At 41.4% G+C, this 18,284-nt stretch overlaps 1 protein-coding gene across 1 annotated transcript in view; it reads left to right on the forward strand.

Moving 5' to 3' along the window:
• LOC146789731 (elastase-1-like) overlaps positions 1 to 18,284 on the forward strand; it is a 111,518-nt gene that overhangs the window by 49,412 nt on the left and 43,822 nt on the right. The window contains exons 4-5 of the mRNA XM_085630133.1: positions 2,823 to 2,951; positions 7,507 to 7,643. Coding sequence (XP_085486259.1) covers positions 2,823 to 2,951; positions 7,507 to 7,643 — 266 coding nt within the window. The remainder of the gene's footprint in view (positions 1 to 2,822; positions 2,952 to 7,506; positions 7,644 to 18,284) is intronic.

The raw sequence follows: 18,284 nt of genomic DNA on the forward strand, positions 1-18,284 counted from the left end.
TTGGTGGCAGTATGTGGTGCTGAATATGGTGACCTCCATCACATTATATCATATGCCTGTGTGCCATTCCTTAGTGTTATCTTGCAATTCCATATTACAGTCCTTTTCTCTTAACTTTACAGCAGGCAATCACAGACACTGCCGACACTTTTTATGTAATGCAGCACTCAGGGTATTGACTAATACAGTTGTGAGCAGAAGAACGAGTGTGCTTAAGCAGCCCCATGTGCAACTAAACGTGTGATAGATCTGTGTATCTTGTTTCTAGCATACCTTTTAGACCTTCACACTTTTCAGTCTATTTGTAACAGATTTGCTGCCCTATCAGTTTGAGGTCATTATTTTAGCACATGCAACCACAGATTGAATGAAGCACTAAGTTTGGGAATATATAGATGTATACTTTAAAAAGCAAAATCATAAAATTATTAAGTAAAAAAAACACAGTTTCTCTGGTTGGTAAAAGCAAGGAATAAAACAGTTTTAAGAAAAGTTATATTAATGTAATCTATGAACTGAGCTTCATTCTTTCCCGCTTGGGCAAAGAATATTAACAGGAATATACTTTTTTAAAAGATGGACACGTTGGGGCATATTTGTGTAGCTTTCACGCAGTGCAGATCAGCAAGCCACCTTGCTGCACTGCGTGAAAGTGCAGGAATGCTCTATATTTAACATCATACATCGCATTCCTGTCCTTTCCATGTGCCGGCGCACTTTTGGCAGTCTAGCGCCAACGCAGGCACCCTTGCACCATGGTGGAAAGATGCCCGCATTGTAACCAGGATGGTTTTTGTGCAAGTAGGAGCACCTTCCTGTACAAAAAACAATCCTCTGATGCATGTTCCCATTTCTATGTGTGCAAAAAGGAAAAATCTAAGAGAAATAAAGATATTTCTCCTCGTTATGCCTCACTTGGGGAGGCGTAGCATTACGATGCATTCCCAGGTTTACCAATGTTGGTAAATCTGTGAATGTGCCAAAATCCATGGGCGGAGGTGTGGCGACACCCACACTCCAACCATGGGACGCCCTCTCTGGGGCAGAGTAACGCAACGCAGTGATTGTCGCTCCATTGCGTTACTCTAGAGTTATCAAGCCACGCAGAGGGACATAAGGTGACCTTGCTTGGCTTGATAAATATTACTTAGTAGTTGCGTCACCCTTGGCCCGATTGCATGGCACAAGGCTGAAGCAACTACTTGGTAAATAAGCCCTATTGGGTGACCATTGTTAAGCTACAGACCCACCGTTATATTGCTTGACATAAGAATCCTGATTATGAGTGCCATGTAGGTGGAGTTGGATGTTGTCACACCCAAAAAATTGGATACCCCAGGTTTGGAATTTATCGGGTGCTATATTTTCTACCTTTTCTAAGTAAATGGGGAATGACATGCAGCTTCTAGGGATTATTGCATCAAAACCCACTTGTCCAAGGTTAATAGCGGTCATTTTCCCTTTTTCAATTCCTGCATGTTTGACCTTCTGAAATGTGTCAGGGAATGTGGCATTTATCATGTCGTAATTACAATAACCTCCACACAACTAGTAACTTGTACCCCTGTGCATACAGGTGACTGCACAGTGGCAGGAATTGTCCCACACGCTCATCAGGCCCTTAGCCTCCTGCTCTAGGCATTGTATTGATTTATTTAGAACCCAATACAAAATGAATATGCACATGAAACTTTGGAAATCTATAAGGCACAATGTATCTCAGCTGCGATGTATGGGGCAGGGGTATGGGGTTTTGCCAATACCTCCCCCTACAATTCGTGGAAAATGCTTTCCTGCGGTACATCCTTTCAGTCCCCCGCGGCACGTCCTTCTTCATGTGCCATGAGGAGCTAGGTCTTCCTTATATAGCGGACCTCATTAAATTGGAGCCAATACGTCTTTGGCACAGGATAAGGACCAGTGAACAGACCCACCTAAATAGAGAGATCCTGTGTGATAGTATTAGGCTGGAGGGGGCTTTAAAGATCCCCTGGCTCAGGTTCGTCTGCTGTTTCATGAATGACCTAGGACACCCAGACTATTTCACAAACCCCAGTTCTCTGTCTTGGATCTCCAGAAAAGTACTGAAGAAAGAGAGCCTTGAGCTGTTGGGCTCTTTAAGAGCAGCAGGTGAAGTCTCTAAACCTACTGTTATGCAACACCAGATAAGGCTCACCTGCTTGGGCATGGAACCATATCTACAATTTGTACTTAGTGGCTTTGATAGGTTGCTCCTGATAAGATTTAGATTGGGCACCATTCATAGATTAGTGACCATACCTAAAATGAATGACTGGTCAAGACCCCTTCTCCCTTACCCCTGTGATACCTACTCCGAGCAGTCTACTATCCACCTAACTCTCTTCTGTAAGCTGTTTTCGTAGGTAAGGAAAGTTTGGCTATTGCCACTTTTAAGACAGCAAGATCTTAGGCAATGCCGCCCAGCCCTTATTCACCTACAACTATTAGAGAATGAGCATGTGGCGTGGAGGGTATCAAAGTTCTTGAAAAAGATCCTTCAGCAAAGGAAAAGCATGACATTTGAGGTTTTGTAGGGTATTTTTAAAGAGGGGAAGTGGGATATTAACTTTGTACTTACTTTTCAAATTGTAAATTTTAATGTATAGCGAACGTGCAATTTTAGTGCTGTATCAATCTTTGAATTTTATTATTAAAATTTTATTGATATTGTATACTTGTGTGCTTTTATGACTGTTATTATCATGGTCGAATAATGCTTTTTGATGATGATACGCATATGAAATGTTCCTAAATGCATATTTGTCAAATAAAATTGTAATGATGTCTTCCCTCACTTTCAGCGACGGAGTCACGTTTCGTGTGGCACTAGGTGAGCACAGTCTTTCCGAATCGGATGGCACGGAATATTTCATCGAAATTAAAAACATAATTACTCATGAACGCTGGGATGCCAATTCCATTGGAAGCGGGTAATGTATGACCAATGCTTTCATGCTATCTTGTACATTTGGTGCATCCCTAAGTTTTGAATTTTGGCTTAACACTGCGCCCCACAGTTTCTTGTAAACATGCCCCCTGGAGTGTAACTACTGTTGCCCCGTGTAGAGAGGCTAAGTGGTTTATGAGCAAATATTGGCGATTTTAACATCACTTTAGCTTGCTGAGAAAAAGAGTATTTGTGGTCGATTTGGCAGCATGGGTATGATGCATGGATGTATTTTGTTTATCTTGCATTGGAGTCTATGCTTCTGTATCAGTGGATGCTATACCCACGTGGAAACAGGAGCAGTGTCAAAGTGGATGTTCAAGTTGTTGTTAGAAGAGTACCTGTGATGGTGTTGAATGAATGGCATGTGCAGATACAGTAATTAAGGACATTAAAAGAGATGTTTATTTTGGTTTGGTTCCGGATTGAGTATGAAGCAGCAAGGCACTATTTAGCATATGAGTCAAGAGAGTTGTCTGGATATATGGCCAAGTGTTTCTGGGTAAGGATTTGGGGAGGAGAAAAAAAGTGTGTGTTATCTGTGCATAGATGATAAGACTCTCTGAAAAAGTGGGTCGTGCCATCAATGGAGTTGGTGTTTAGAATGAAGTGTGAGGACTAAAACTTGTGGGAGGGCTGTGGGGAGGTCTTTTTTTTTATTGACACATGACGTGCAGAATGAGTGACCAGAGAGTTAAGAGAAAGTCCAGAAGAGGGCATTGCTGGTGGTTTCTTGTATGGCTCGAGTGATGAGTAGGATATGTGGCTCAGCAGCAACTTTGAGTCATAAAAGATAGAGGAGAGGTCTTTATGCTGTGCTTAGGATAAGAAGTAGGAGATATGTGTGAAAGCTGACTCTGTACATGGCACATTCCTGAACTGTAATGATTGATGGTTATCATGATGTTGGGTAGAGAGGAAGGTGGGCAGTTAGTTGAGTGCCACTCTGTCATGTGTTCTGGAGAAGTGGACTGGGCAGTATGCTATAGTCATTTGTGGAAAATATTGGACCCGTGTGTGTAGATTTTCTATTGTTGATGCCATTGGGGCAATATTTTTGTAGACGATATTTAGGGCACAATATTCATGTCAGACAGTATTCTTTCAATGATATTCTGTTGCCATGCTGAAGGATGGGTTGGCTTTCAGTAGGATTGTAGGATAATTCCTCAGTGGATAAGGGATCATAGGCTGTGATAGAGGAAGAGGTGAGTGTGTTCATGGGATTTCAGAAAGAACCAAAGGGAGAAGGATGAGTGAAATTAGTGTGGCTAGGCAGACACATATTTTATAGATTGTAAAAGTGAAAAGGAGAGTGAAGTCACTGGTGCTCAAGACACCCAGACATGCCATTTATTTCCATCACAAAAACACGGATTCCTCCAACAGTATACCCATCCAATACAGCCTTCCACACATGCAAAACCTACATCTCCAACACAACCTGCCCCAAAGTCATTGGTGGAGGGTCTTAAGCTCAACAATGCGATTTCAACTACCTCAGATTCCCATACATTCCTGCATTTCCTTTGAACAAGTGCCAATATATGTGTTCCCTGCTACTTCCACTCTATCCTCAAGCCCCACTGTGCTGATTATTTATGAACTAGGCTGCCTACTGGACTATCTTCCCTCACCAAACACATCTTTCCTACTAATAAGATACTTTAAGCTTCTTAAAACTACTAAAGCTCAAAACTGGAATCTGACTACAAACTCACCAGTGCCCACAACCAAGTCACTCCCACCAAGTGCAGCCCACCCTGACTTTCACTATGCTCACCCATCACTCACTATATCACCCACCTCATTATTAGCATTCCTCTCACCTTCTTTCCATTGGCTCCCTAGCCCACACTCTCCTAACATAAATTCAATACTGACGTCCGTTCAACAAAACATGCATGATGTTCACCTTTATCTGTCTTTTTCTCTCTATTTAATTCTCACCCTTATGATACCATTCCTGATTTTTAGAGTGTCACACTGAGTATTCTTTTACCCAATGTACACCCAAGTCATCCTAATTCCTGCAAAGTCCTGGTGTCTTCCATTTTTTTTGTCACTCTAGACACAGCTACTCAAACTCATATGCAAACATAGGCATGCATTGGTAAAACCAACAGGTCTCATTGTAGGCAGATATGCATGCAGAGAGAACATGCTTAATAGTGACACATACATATCCACACACAACACAAACCGGCATCAGGTACGTACGCATCCACAGTACAGACAGCACAGGTGCCTGTCTGTGGGTGAACACGCATCTGTCTGCACAGATCCTGGAGCGCACTTTTGCACCAAGTTTCTGTTCATAGAAAGCAAACACATTTACCTTGATCATGAATACATGGCTGGGAGAGAGTGTGAAGTGTAGGCCTCCCTGCTGTGGTGCAGAGCTCCTACTAGGGTCTTCCAATGGAACCGAGCATGGATGACTTTACCTGGAATTGTGTTTATGGGGCTTATGGCTTTTTGGTGCACCCAGAGCCGTCCACTGGGGAAAGGAAAATATCATTTTATCCCGGAGTTGCACATGTGCTGGAAACACGCTATAAGGGACAAGTGAGATTCTGAAGATGGACTATTTCTTTGCCAATCACACAATGTAAACTTGTGCGATACTACTGTGGGCTGATCCAAATATGAAAGACACTTCACACAAGCAATGGTTGAAGGGGGCTCACCCAAGAGCAAGCGGAGGCTGAAGGGGGCAGACCCAAGCACCTCTCAGCTCATGTTAATGACAAAAGGTATTTGTAAGCTCCAGATTAAAACATCTTCTGCCCCTTACAAATATCAGTTTCTGTCCTCTTATTAAATGTAGACTCAGATAAATCAATGTACTTAACCATTGTCATGTTGAGTATTCCCTTGTAGCCCATCCTAATGGCCTCTCACTGACACGTCTGTCGCTCCTCAGACCACAAGATCATAATCCGTGTTGTATTTCCAGCACTCTTGAATAAGACTTCGACACTTTGAGATCATGTTTTAACACTAATGATGGTTGTGGCAATTGTACTAGGTACATCTGTTCTCTGATGGCTGGCTGTATGCAGAAGATCTTATGCAAAAATAAATATTTCGGCCCAAATATTGTTTACAAAAATATCATCCTTTTGCAGTGGCGGCCGGCATAGGTAAGCAGGGTGAGGCGGGGAAGGGCGCGGCAGGGCACACCAGGGGGGAGCTAACAGACGACGGAATAGTTGTTATTTATTTATTTAATTATACCTATTCCGTCGTCTGTCAATTTTCCGCCCCTCCCACACCACCCCACCCCGCACCGCCCCCGCCCACTGCATTTACCTGTGCCGGCCGCCGGTATCCTATTGGGGTGTAAAATTTCTTCTATGAACTCCAATAAGGCGATATTTTTGTAAACGATATTTAGGACACAAAAGTTACGTTTTGACTACTGGTATCACATGTGATGGGGTTTAGGCCCTCTAACATGGGGGATAAGGGCTCTGTGATGCAGCTTGAAGTCCCTGGGAACACATGGCAGCACTGTGGAATTTGGATGCGACCACCCGGAAACCGGATTTATATGCTCTGGAGTTCTTGCCATGTGCGCTCCTACATGTTATTCACAGCATTGTCAAAAGTAGTGTACCTTCCTTGACCCTGAAACAACCAAGTGTAATTGATCCACGGTTTCCAGTCTGTCTTCACTTTAAATTAACGTTTGACCTGATGTACTAATCCTTGTTCATAAAGCATTGCATGGCAATTCTGCACCAACAGGTTTGTGAATAGGGCATTATTTTGTAAAGTGACTGATGTGCTAAAATTTCCTAATGCAAAATCTATGTGTCTTTAAGACTGATTGTTTATAAAAACGTTGTTGAATTTGTGAGAGAACTCTTGGACTTTGATTAGCGAATGCCAGGTTTGTGATATTCCCCAAGGATCATAATAAACATCTACTAAGTTGTACTGTTCCCAAAGTCAAAGAAATACTTTATTCGATCTAAAAAGCACATAGGTCACAAAAGCACACAGCACAGTTTATAATAAAATATCGTTGACAAGAAGCAGTTAAAATGAATCAGATATGAGCCTGTTCCCTTTCACCTGGGCAGATGCACCCAAAACAATACAACTGCCCCTACTGCCCCTATAACCTTTTACCCACTGTATGTAAAAGAGAGTCTGCAGACCCCCCACCTCATTCGTCCACCATAAAAACAGCCTGCTGGTTCAAATGCATGTACCCCCAAACATTCTGAGAACTTGCATGTTACTAAGTTAAATGAATGTATATTCTTGTATAGAGTGTAAGGCAATCTTAATTCCTTCACCTTGCACATTAGTATAAAATCATTTCATAATATAAAACAAGGCCGTCTGGCTTTGTCAATGCATTCTCCACCCCTCGAATTGGCAGTCCCTTGTGTCTATTATTATCAGTTCTGCGTTTTCCAAGAGACCAGAGAATACTATTAGCATTACTGTTTTTTTTCTAGTTATGATGACTACCTGCCAGCAGAGCACAATGAATCTGTTAATTGATTTGCTCTGTTTTTCAGGTATGACATTGCCTTGCTGCAAATGAGCTCCTCTGCCTATGACAACGGCTTTGTCGCAATAGCTCAGTTACCAGCTACGAACATCGAGTTGCCCAATGGTTTTCCTTGCTATGTCAGTGGATGGGGAGCGACTAGTTGTAAGTGTCATAAAATATTTGCTCTTTGTCAGAGTAGGTGACTATCGTAAAGAGAAACACTTTGCAGAGGTTACACCAACAGTGACACTTAGGGTGGACAAAGTGCTTGGTGGCAAACATCAGAAAGTGAAGAGAATGATAGTAAAACAATGCGAAACAATTCACTTGTGTCATCAAAGCTCTTAAAGTGATCATGATATAACTTGTCTGTGTTATGTCTTTCGGAGGAAGTGGTGTCAGGGAGACCCTCAAATAGGAGAATGTGTTTTGGAGGGGCATATTGAGGGTGCTCAGGAGGGATCTCAGATCAAGAGAGAAATAAGTCCAAGGAAGAAGTACCAGGAGGAAAGTGATCTCGACTATGGGGTTAACACAAAAGACAATGAAAATATAATGGCTCTGTGTGTGCAAGTGGCTCTATTAGTGGTGGATACATGAGTGCTGTGTGGGTGTGTAAGTGGATGTGTAAGGGCCTCTGTCGCTGTCTGACTGGGTGTATGAGTGGCTGTATGATTTGTAAATAGGTATGTGAGTGGCTGTATTGGTGGGTGACTGGGTGTGTAACTGGGTGTATGGTTGTGTAGCTGACTTTCTGAGTGCTGGGTACATGAATAGCTGGTTAGGAATATGTGTGGATGGGAAAGTGCCTGTATGGGGGTGTGAACAACTATGTAAGTGGATGTATAGGTGAGTAAATGGATGTGTGAATTGTTTTATGGGTGTGTGACTCAGTGTGTCAGTCACTGTCTGGTTATATGAGTGGTGGGTCCATAAGTGGTTTCGTGGAAGTCTCCATCACATCATCACCCCGTTCTGGATTCTAATCATCCACACATCTCTCACCACGGGTTGTGTACCAAATTCTCTCCAACTAGGATAAATCACTCCTGTTCCCAAAAATCCCAGGGCTGACCCTAACAATCTCAACAACCTCAGACCCATCTCCAACCTCCTGTTCCTTGCCAAGACTTAGGAAAAAATGTGTCTTACAACAACTTAATTATCATATACGAAAATTCTCCCTCCTTGACACCTTCCAATCCGGGTTTAGAAAAGGCTGTAGTACTGAAACATTTCTGAAAAATAACATCCCTAGGCAACAATTGGTCAAGGGAATGACGATAACTATTCCAACATGTTTATGATTTTATAGACTCAGTGTTCATAGAATTCACTTAAAAAACTTCATTTTATTGATATGCTTTCATATAATAATCTGAAAAAATGCATATAATACTGAACAACAACAATACAACATACTTTCTACAATAGAACAACACAAATATATACAATTAACACACAAGTATACAGTGCAGGGCTGGACAGTGGTTATAAATAAATTTGTGACTAGACAAATATTTTTGTGTGGCTAATTGATAAATTTTCTTACATTCTTTTCTACTCGAGTTTCGGCGTGCTGAGCGCCTTCTTCAGGAAATCCACAATGATTTCTCCACCAGTCTTTTAAGGCATTTGAGCCCAAGATGCCAGACCTGGACTTCTCAACGTTTCAAAAAACCAATATTTCTTTTTACTTTCTTTTCATTGGCGACACAATGTATCTATGGCACTTGAGCCCAAGTAGCCAAGAAACAGACCTCCAGATTTGGAAAAGTTCTTGTGTTCTTTGAGATCATCTGCTGAGGTTACAGATGATTGATATAGGCAGCTTCTCAAAAGAGGGATGATCAAAATCTTTTTTCCCCCAGGTGGAGCAATCCCCGTCACTGTATTTTCCCCTGTAGCGGTCCTATAGTGCCATGAGACTGTATGGCGCTTGAAAATAATGGCGACACTTTTCACAGTTCCGCAAGTCAGCATGAAACAGCCATGCTGAATATATCTGATGACATACACAGATTCTTAAACAAGGGTGACACTTGACTACGTATCCTACTTTACCTATCGGCGGCGTTTGATACTGTTAATCCCCCAGCCTTACTTGAATCTCTGAAGTTTCGCTTCGCTATTAATGGCACCATCTTAAAATGATTCACATCCTACCTACAACACCGCTCACAACAAATCAAAATCAACTCATGTCTTTCAAAACCCACTCGAGTCAATCTTGGCATGCCTCAAGGCTCAATTCTATCCCCCTCCCTTTTCAATCTCTTCATAGAACCCCTAACGGTCCTCTTGAAAAGGGCAGGGATCAAATATCACCTATATGCTGATGACACTCAACTTTACTACAAAATCAAATCATCCAGTGACATTCGACATCTCAACGCCACACTGAACAAGTTACAATCCTGGTTTTACTCTAATCACTTGAAGCTAAAACCCATCAAAACAGAAGTAATTCTATTCTCCCCCAAAAGCAACCCTCTACCAATCTACGAATGGCTCAGCGACCTGAACACTATAAATTGCTCTCTTACCCTATCCAACTCTGAAAAATCACTTCCTGGACAGCAACATGTCAATGAAATAGCACATCAAGAACTCAGCAAAAGGAGCACTGTACACACTAAAAAAAATCAAGCAAAATTACATCATTTATTCCTGCTGATGATTTCAAGATTGCTGTGCAATCTTTGCTCTTCTCCAAACTAGACTATGGTAATGCCACTCTCACTGGGATGCCAAAAACTCACCTCGCTCCCCCCTTAGATCAGTTCTTAACATGGCAGGCCGGCTCATTTCAGATGTTAAACGGTTTAAACACATCACTCCTGCCCTCAAGAGCCTCAACTGGCTTCCCATTGAAGGAAGATGTACTTACAAGACTGTCTTTATCATTCACAAAGCCCTTCATGCACATACACCCAACTACTTTGAAAACAAGCTGTTGAGAGCAGGGTCTACTAGTTCATTGAGAAGCTCCAATGCACTTTTGCTCCTTCCTCCCAATCTAAAGAAGTCATCAACCAAGTTGTGCTCTTATTCTGGAAATGCTCCGAGCATATGAAACTTCCTACTGTGTGACCTTCGATGCAACCCTTCCTTCCCTTGCTTCAAAAGAAGTCTGAAACTCCTCCTCAACAAATTCTTTAACTCCTAGATTACTGAACTTGGCTAATTAACGATTGGTCAGATCTAGACCCTCTGTCATAGACGTCTGTTTATTTGCTTATGCTGTCTATTGATCCTCTTGAATTGCGTCTCTTGTTTTTGGTTTTTCTATTATCATCTTTGATGTGTACTATTATTTATTGAATTCTTGCCTCATATGTTATTGCGCGCCTGTTTTACTGTATTCTGTCACGATCATGTGAAGCGCTATATAAAACTTATAAATAAAATAACTTGGTGTGTAAGTGCCTGCCTGACTGTATGAGTGGGTGCAAATTACATATTATTAAATTACAGACTATAACCAATCACCCACATCTAATTCCACCTTTGCTGTTGACCTATATTTTTAGTTAATGTTCTCAACCAACCTCCCTTCTATTTTGCCTTTTATTGTAGTGTCTAGAAACGACATATTTTCTTTCACCTTATATACACTCAGAGCTTTTTTAATATACTTTTTTTATAGTACGGCTTAATTAACATACCTATAAAATCTATTTGCTGCTGTCTAACTTTTATTTTAACATTTGTTTTCCACTGCAAATCTCAGGTCAGAAATATGGCAATCCTTCTCCACTCTCAGTAGGAAAGTACCAATAATGGCGACCATTCCCACTGTGCTCTCACTCATACTCCTATACTTATGAAATCACAGACTTCCTTTCATCTTTTATTTTTGCTATACCGGTTCTAAATGGTCAATATTTTTTAACCCTTTCCATGTTTTCTGCAAAGAAGCCCAATTTGGTAGGTTTTTCACAAATATGCTGATCTGTCGTGGGGCTTAGCGCGACCCCCCCCGTGTGAATCCGCTGTGAATCTATGGATCCACACAGAAGCCCTTAAGAGCATTAAACAGTCTGCTGTTAATGCTTTTGATGTATATATATTTTTTTTTTACAGTTTGTCAATTGCAAGATATACACTGAGCAATTTATGTACAGCAGTCTGCTTTTCAGTATCACACTGCAGTCTCTTTTGTTTCCTGCCCCCCACACTCTCCGGCCCCATTTACATAGTAACCATGTTTCCATTAGTCTCTGACTCCCAGTAGGTCAAAAGTTAAATTCCAAGCATATCCAAACAACATAACTTTTTTTATTTTTCCAAGGCCAATCACAGAGTAAGTCACCTTTTTCTTAAAGTCACTAGCTCATTTTAGAGCCCTGCATATCTCCACCATCCAATCAAATACGTTATTTTATATTTTACTTGCTGTCCTCCATTGTAACTGCCTTTCATCTTCAAAACTGCCTCATTCTGCTGCAGCCTTTTCTTGTGTGCTACTCCTTCTTATCTCAACAAATGGTCAAAGTCTGGATTGTGGTCCATAGTCTTGTGTTTTGGGTCAGAGAGAGTGCTAAAAAGAGTGGCATTGCCAGGGACCCTGGTTTACCTAATGTAAACATTACCTGAGTTGGCCAGAGAGGGATAAAGTGGTATCAATTGCTGTATTTGCTTGAGAATTTTGCAGATTGCCAACATCCAGACCTTATGATTGTGCAGTGTGGTGGCAATGTCTTAGGCACAATTACTGGGGTAGGACTGCAAATCCTAATAAAAGATACCTTTGGTACATTAATGTCACTCTCCCCACATAATGCTTTGGTGTTTTCCATCATTTGCCAAAGAAATGGCAGTGGTCACCCAATTTTGTCCACAGATAGAGAAAACCAGGAAACATGTAACTGGGTGTGCGAGTGTCTTTGTGGGTCTGTGAATGGGTGTGTAAGTGGCTGTATGGGTGTGTACATGGGTGTGTGAGTGGGTTTGTGAGTGCCTTTGTGGGTCTGCAAGTGGGTGTGTGAGTGGTTCTCTGGGTCTGTAAGTGGATGTATCGGTGATTGTATTTGTATGTGATTGGGTGTGTGAGTGACTATACGGCTATATGAATGTGGGAGTGGTTGTGTGGGGGGTGAGAGAGTGTGTAAGTGGGTCTGTGAGTGGGTGTATTTTTCTAAGTGGGGTCTGGATCCTCGGATCTGTTGTGGATTCACACAGGGTGGTGTTGGAGTGTGAGAGAGTATCTGTTTGGGTGTATGGGGTGTGTATGAGTGCCTGTGTGGGTCTGTGAGTGATTCTCTGAGTGGTTGTATCAGTTACTGTATAGGTGTCTGAGAGTGTGTGGGAGTGACTGTATGGGTGTGTGAGTGGGTGTATGGATGTGTGAGTGAGTGTGAGTAGTTGTGTGGGGGTGCAATAGAGTGTATGAGTGGGTGTGTGAATGGGTCTCTGGATCTGTGAGTGGATGTATCTGTGACTGTATGAGTGTGTGAGAGAGTTTGTGAGTGACTGTATGGGTATGTGAGTGGGTGCATGGATGTGTGAGTGGGTGGGTGAATGGTTGTTTGGGGGTATGAGAGAGTGTGTGAGTGAGTCTGTGAGTGGGTGTCTGGATATGTTGTGGATTCACACAGGTGGTCATGCTGTGCATCACAGTGGATTTGCAGATCCTTGTCTGCCCCAAAAAAGCTTTTTGGTTTCTCACAGACCCCTCCATCAGTCCCATGGGGTCAGGGTACCTCTATCCTGACCCCTTATATCCTACTTACCCTTTATTCCCCCACCCAGGGAACTGTGGCCTGATTGACAAAATAGTGGCCACAACTTTTCCTTCAGGTTGTGGCCAGCCAATCATGGCATTGCGGTTAGCGCATAGATTCACAAATCCAAAGCGGTGGATCCGCGTATCTAGATATACATAAATCTTTTTTCTTTTATAACTCCATAAATACTGAACATTTCTACACCAAATCACAAAAAGCACTATTTCTGGATCTAAACTAGCTTTCTCCCAAATTTGGCCTAATTCCATACAAGCTGTAGTCGTCTCTAAAATTCCTCTGGGGATTGCAAAGGGTGCGCTTTAAAACCCCCTTTTGTTCTCAGCCCTGCTTTATGAATCACCCTGAAACTTTCCAAACAATAGCCAAAGTGTGTGGCAAACTAAATTTGAAAATTTCATGAAGATTCGTCAAACAGCACCAAAGTTATTCGCAAGCAAAAAATGCTTTCCTATGGAATCAAAGTCCTAACTATAACTACCTACTGGTGATAAATCGAAATCAACACCTCTCATTATAATAAGAGGGCTGGCACTCGGCCGTAGAAGAATCCATCCATTTATTGGAACAAACCTCAAAGAAATCATCCAAATTCTAAATATCTGGCAACATTAATAGAAGATGCGTTTCGGCAGGTCACAGCTTTTCTCAGTGTTAAAAATGTACGTTATTTTAGTTCTTTTTATGTGTCTAGTACACCCGATATAGAAGAAATACTTCATTATGTTAAAGGTGCAGTTATTTTCAGCCCATTACACTTGTGTGCAACAGCAATGGGCAGAATAAAACATTTCCTTTTAATTTTCAAGTATTTCACAATACCCCTCATATATATATATATATATATTCACTGAAAAAACCATAGGTTTCAGGCACGTTATAGTTAGGAATTAGCATTTGAAAAACCTTAGAAATTCACTGGAAAAAACATAGGTTTCAGGGGCGTTATAGTTAGCTGGACTTTTCACTCGTACAAAACCATTGAAATTCCCCCGTTATAGTTAGTTCAGCTAACTATAACTCGCCCGCCCACAATGCACTGCTGATGACGTCACATATTACATCACTCATGACATGGTCAGTGACATCACTGATGACATCTCAAATGAGATCACTGATGACATCATCCTTGTGATAGAGTGGCAGACCTCCTATCCCCCTAATATAACCTTTGATACACACATTCTAAAATAGAAACTAAAAATTTCAAAACAATGGACATACCAATACCAGTTACAACAACCTCTTCAGTAATTCTAAGATCCACATACACATCCACTCATTCACCAACAGTCCTATACAGTCACTCATACATGTACTCACTCATCATGTGTACTCATACACCTATACATCCTGTTACACAACGCCACTCATCCATAGAGTTACTCACACACATAGTCACTCATGCTAATAAAGAATCAAACATCCATTTACTTGCTTATACAGTTATACACACACCACTACACTTACTTCTACAGAAACTTATACATACTTAGTTTTTTAAACAATCACTTATAGAAACACATACTTATTCATACAGGAACTCTTTCAATCTCTCACACTCACATATACTCACTTATATACACCAATAGTCACATATACTAGTTTAAAACATATGTAGTTACTCATAAAGACACTAGTGAGACAGTCATTCACTCACTAACACACCCATGCACAGTCATCCACCCATACAGTCCTGCACACATGCTGTCTTCAACACATACAGTGAGTCACTCATTCATGCACCTATGCACTACATAATACCCCCCACCGAACCATACAGACACTCACTCATACTGATACTCAAAAAAACAACTAATAACCTATATAGACACTCATGTAGCTACTCACCAACCCATACAGCCACTTATACACAAAGTGAGAGACTGATACAGATATTTACATATTTAAAAATTACCCACTAAGCCATGTATTCTCTAAGATACACTTAATCAGTCAGTTATACAATCAATTTTTCAAAAACAAATCATCCATTTAGACACTTATATACCCATTTATTCTTCCATCGACCTTGAGATACACATATAAAAAACATATGTAATTTCCAGAAAAACACCTACCCATGTCTTCTTCCATTAATCTTTAGCTATACATATATTACAAATATTTATTTTTCAGAAAGACACATATGTCATCAGTGATGTAATATCTGACATAGGTTTCAGGGGCGCTATAGTTAGCTGGACTGTTCACTCGTACAAAACCATTGAAATTCCCCCGTTATAGTTAGTTCAGCTAACTATAACTCGCGCGCCCGCAATGCACTGCTGATGACGTCACATATTACATCACTCATGACATGGTCAGTGACATCACTCATGACATCACTGATGACATCTCAAATGACATCACTGATGACATCATCCAGTGAATGTCTGTTTTTCTGAAAATTAAATATGTTTTATATATGTATATCTCAAGGTCGATGGAAGAATAAATGGGTATATAAGTGTCTAAACGGATGATTTGTTTTTGAAAAATTGATTGTGTAACTGACTAAGTGTATCTTAGTCAATACATGGCTTAGTGAGTAATGTTTAAATATGTAAATATCTGTATCAGTCTCTCACTTTGTGTATAAGTGGCTGCATGGGTTGGTGAGTAGCTACACGGGTGCCTATATAGGTTATTAGTTGGTTTTTTGAGTATCAGTCTGAGTGTCTGCATGGTTCGGTGGGGGGTATTACGTAGTGCATAGGTGCATGAATGAGTGACTCACTGTTTGTATGTGTTGAAGACAGCATGTGTGCAGGACAGTACGGGTGGATGAGTGTGTGTATGGGTGTGTTAGTGAGTGAATGACTGTCTCAATAGTGTCTTTATGAGTAACTACACATGTTTTAAACTAATATATGTGACTATTGGTGTATATAAGTGAGTATATGTGAGAGTGAGAGATTGAAAGAGTTCCTGTATGAATAAGTATGTGTTTCTATAAGTGATTGTTTAAAAGACTAAGTATGTGTAAGTTTCCGTAGAAGTAAGTGCGGGGGTGTGTGTATAACTGTATATGCAAGTAAATGTATGTTTGATTCTTTATTAGCATGAGTGACTATGTGTGTGAGTAACTCTATGGATGAGTGGCATTGTGTAACAGGATGTATAGGTGTATGAGTACATATGATGAGTGAGTACATGTATGAGTGACTGTATAGGACTGTTGGTGAATGAGTGGATGTGTATGTGGATCTTAGAATTACTGAAGAGGTTGTTGTAACTGGTATTGGTATGTCCATTGTTTTGAAAATTTTAGTCGCTATTTTTGAATGTGTGTATCAAAGGTTATATTAGGGTGAGAGGAGGTCTGCCACTCTATCACAAGGATGATGTCATCAGTGATGTCATTTGAGATGTCATCAGTGATGTCATGAGTGATGTCACTGACCATGTCATGAGTGATGTAATATGTGACGTCATCAGCAGTGCATTGCGGGCGCGCGAGTTATAGTTAGCTAAACTAACTATAACGGGGGAATTTCAATGGTTTTGTACAAGTGAAAAGTCCAGCTAACTATAACACCCCTGAAACCTATGGTATTTTCAGTGAATTTCTGAGGTTTTTTAAATGCTAATTCCTAACTATAACGTGCCTAAAACCTATGGTTTTTTCTGTGAATTTCAAAGGTTTTTTAAATGCTAATTTCTAACTATGCCTACAGAGATAGGACATGTGAAGAAAGAAGAAAAAATGCACAGAAAGAAAAAAAAGAAGTGCAGAAAGAAGCAACAGAAGTCCTCAAAGACGAAGAAAAGTGCAGGAAGAAGGATAACGTGCAGAAAGAACAAAAAGAAGAGCAGAAAGAATCCTTGTTGCAAAATCATCCTGTACCCTCAACTTTTTTAGACGGATACTGGTGGTAACTTAGTCTGACTAACCAGTCCTAGAGCCAGTGCTATGTTAAAAGACACTTAGAATACAGTGAAAACACCTACATACACTAGGGAACATTATGCGTTGGGGTCCCCCTGTGATTAGCATGACCTCCTCTGTAAGCCCCTAGTATATAATAGGGCAGGGGGATTAAAACTACCTCTTAAAACAGGCCACAGGGCGTTTTTGCACACGTTAACTCAGGCCCCGTCCCCTCCCTTCACCACTGTGTAAACACGCCCTGTGTCCATTTTTAGTTGGGGGATTAAGTTCATTTGAATCCTGAGGGTCCCTAGGGTCCAACTAGCCCACTAGGTACCTCCAGTAAGTGCCACAGAGCTGCGTTGCAGAGAGGTGTAAAAAGTGGCACAGCCTGGGCCACCTCTCTGCAATGCAGCTCAGTGGCGCTTACTGGAAGCACTTGGTGGGCTAGTTAGCCCCCAGGGGCCCTCAGTATTGAAGGGAAATTATATCCCCAATTTAAAACCTGCCATAGTGCGTGTTTGCACACGTCACCTCAGGCCCCGTCCCCTCCCTTCACCACTGTGTAAATGCGCCCTGTGGCTGTTCTAAGTTGAGAGATTAAGTCCCCTTGAATACTAAGGGTCCCTAGGGTCAAACTAGACCACTAGGTACCTCCAGTAAGCGCCACAGAGCTGCGTTGCAGAGAGGTGTAAAAAGGTGCTTGGCCTCAGAACACCTGTCTGCAGCGCAGCTCCCTGGCGCATACTGGAGATGCCTATTGGGCTAGTTGGCCCTCAGGGACCCTCAGTATTGAAGAGGAATTAATTCCCCAACTTACAACTCGCCAGGGGGCGCGTTTGCAGAGTGCTGCAAGGAGGGGGCGTGGCCTCCGGCACGATACCAGTCTTTTATTTATTTTTAATTTTTTAAGAAGGGGGGCTGTGTGGTTCCCATTCTTATTCTAATGTATTGGCCCCGATGACCCCATCCCCCAGGGCCTGTCTCCTAATTATATTTTTTTGACCCCAATCCCCAGGGATGGCCACTGTTTTTTATTATTTTAAAAAAATATATATTTATAGACACACCTAGGACATGCTGGACAAACCGTACGTACCTATCACCATGACGATTTGAGTGATATTCATTAAAAGGCGACTATGCATACAATGAATCCACGTGGAATGTATTTACACCACT

Source organism: Triturus cristatus, chromosome 10 (genome assembly GCF_964204655.1).
Source record: "Triturus cristatus chromosome 10, aTriCri1.1, whole genome shotgun sequence".
NCBI lineage: Eukaryota > Metazoa > Chordata > Amphibia > Caudata > Salamandridae > Triturus > Triturus cristatus.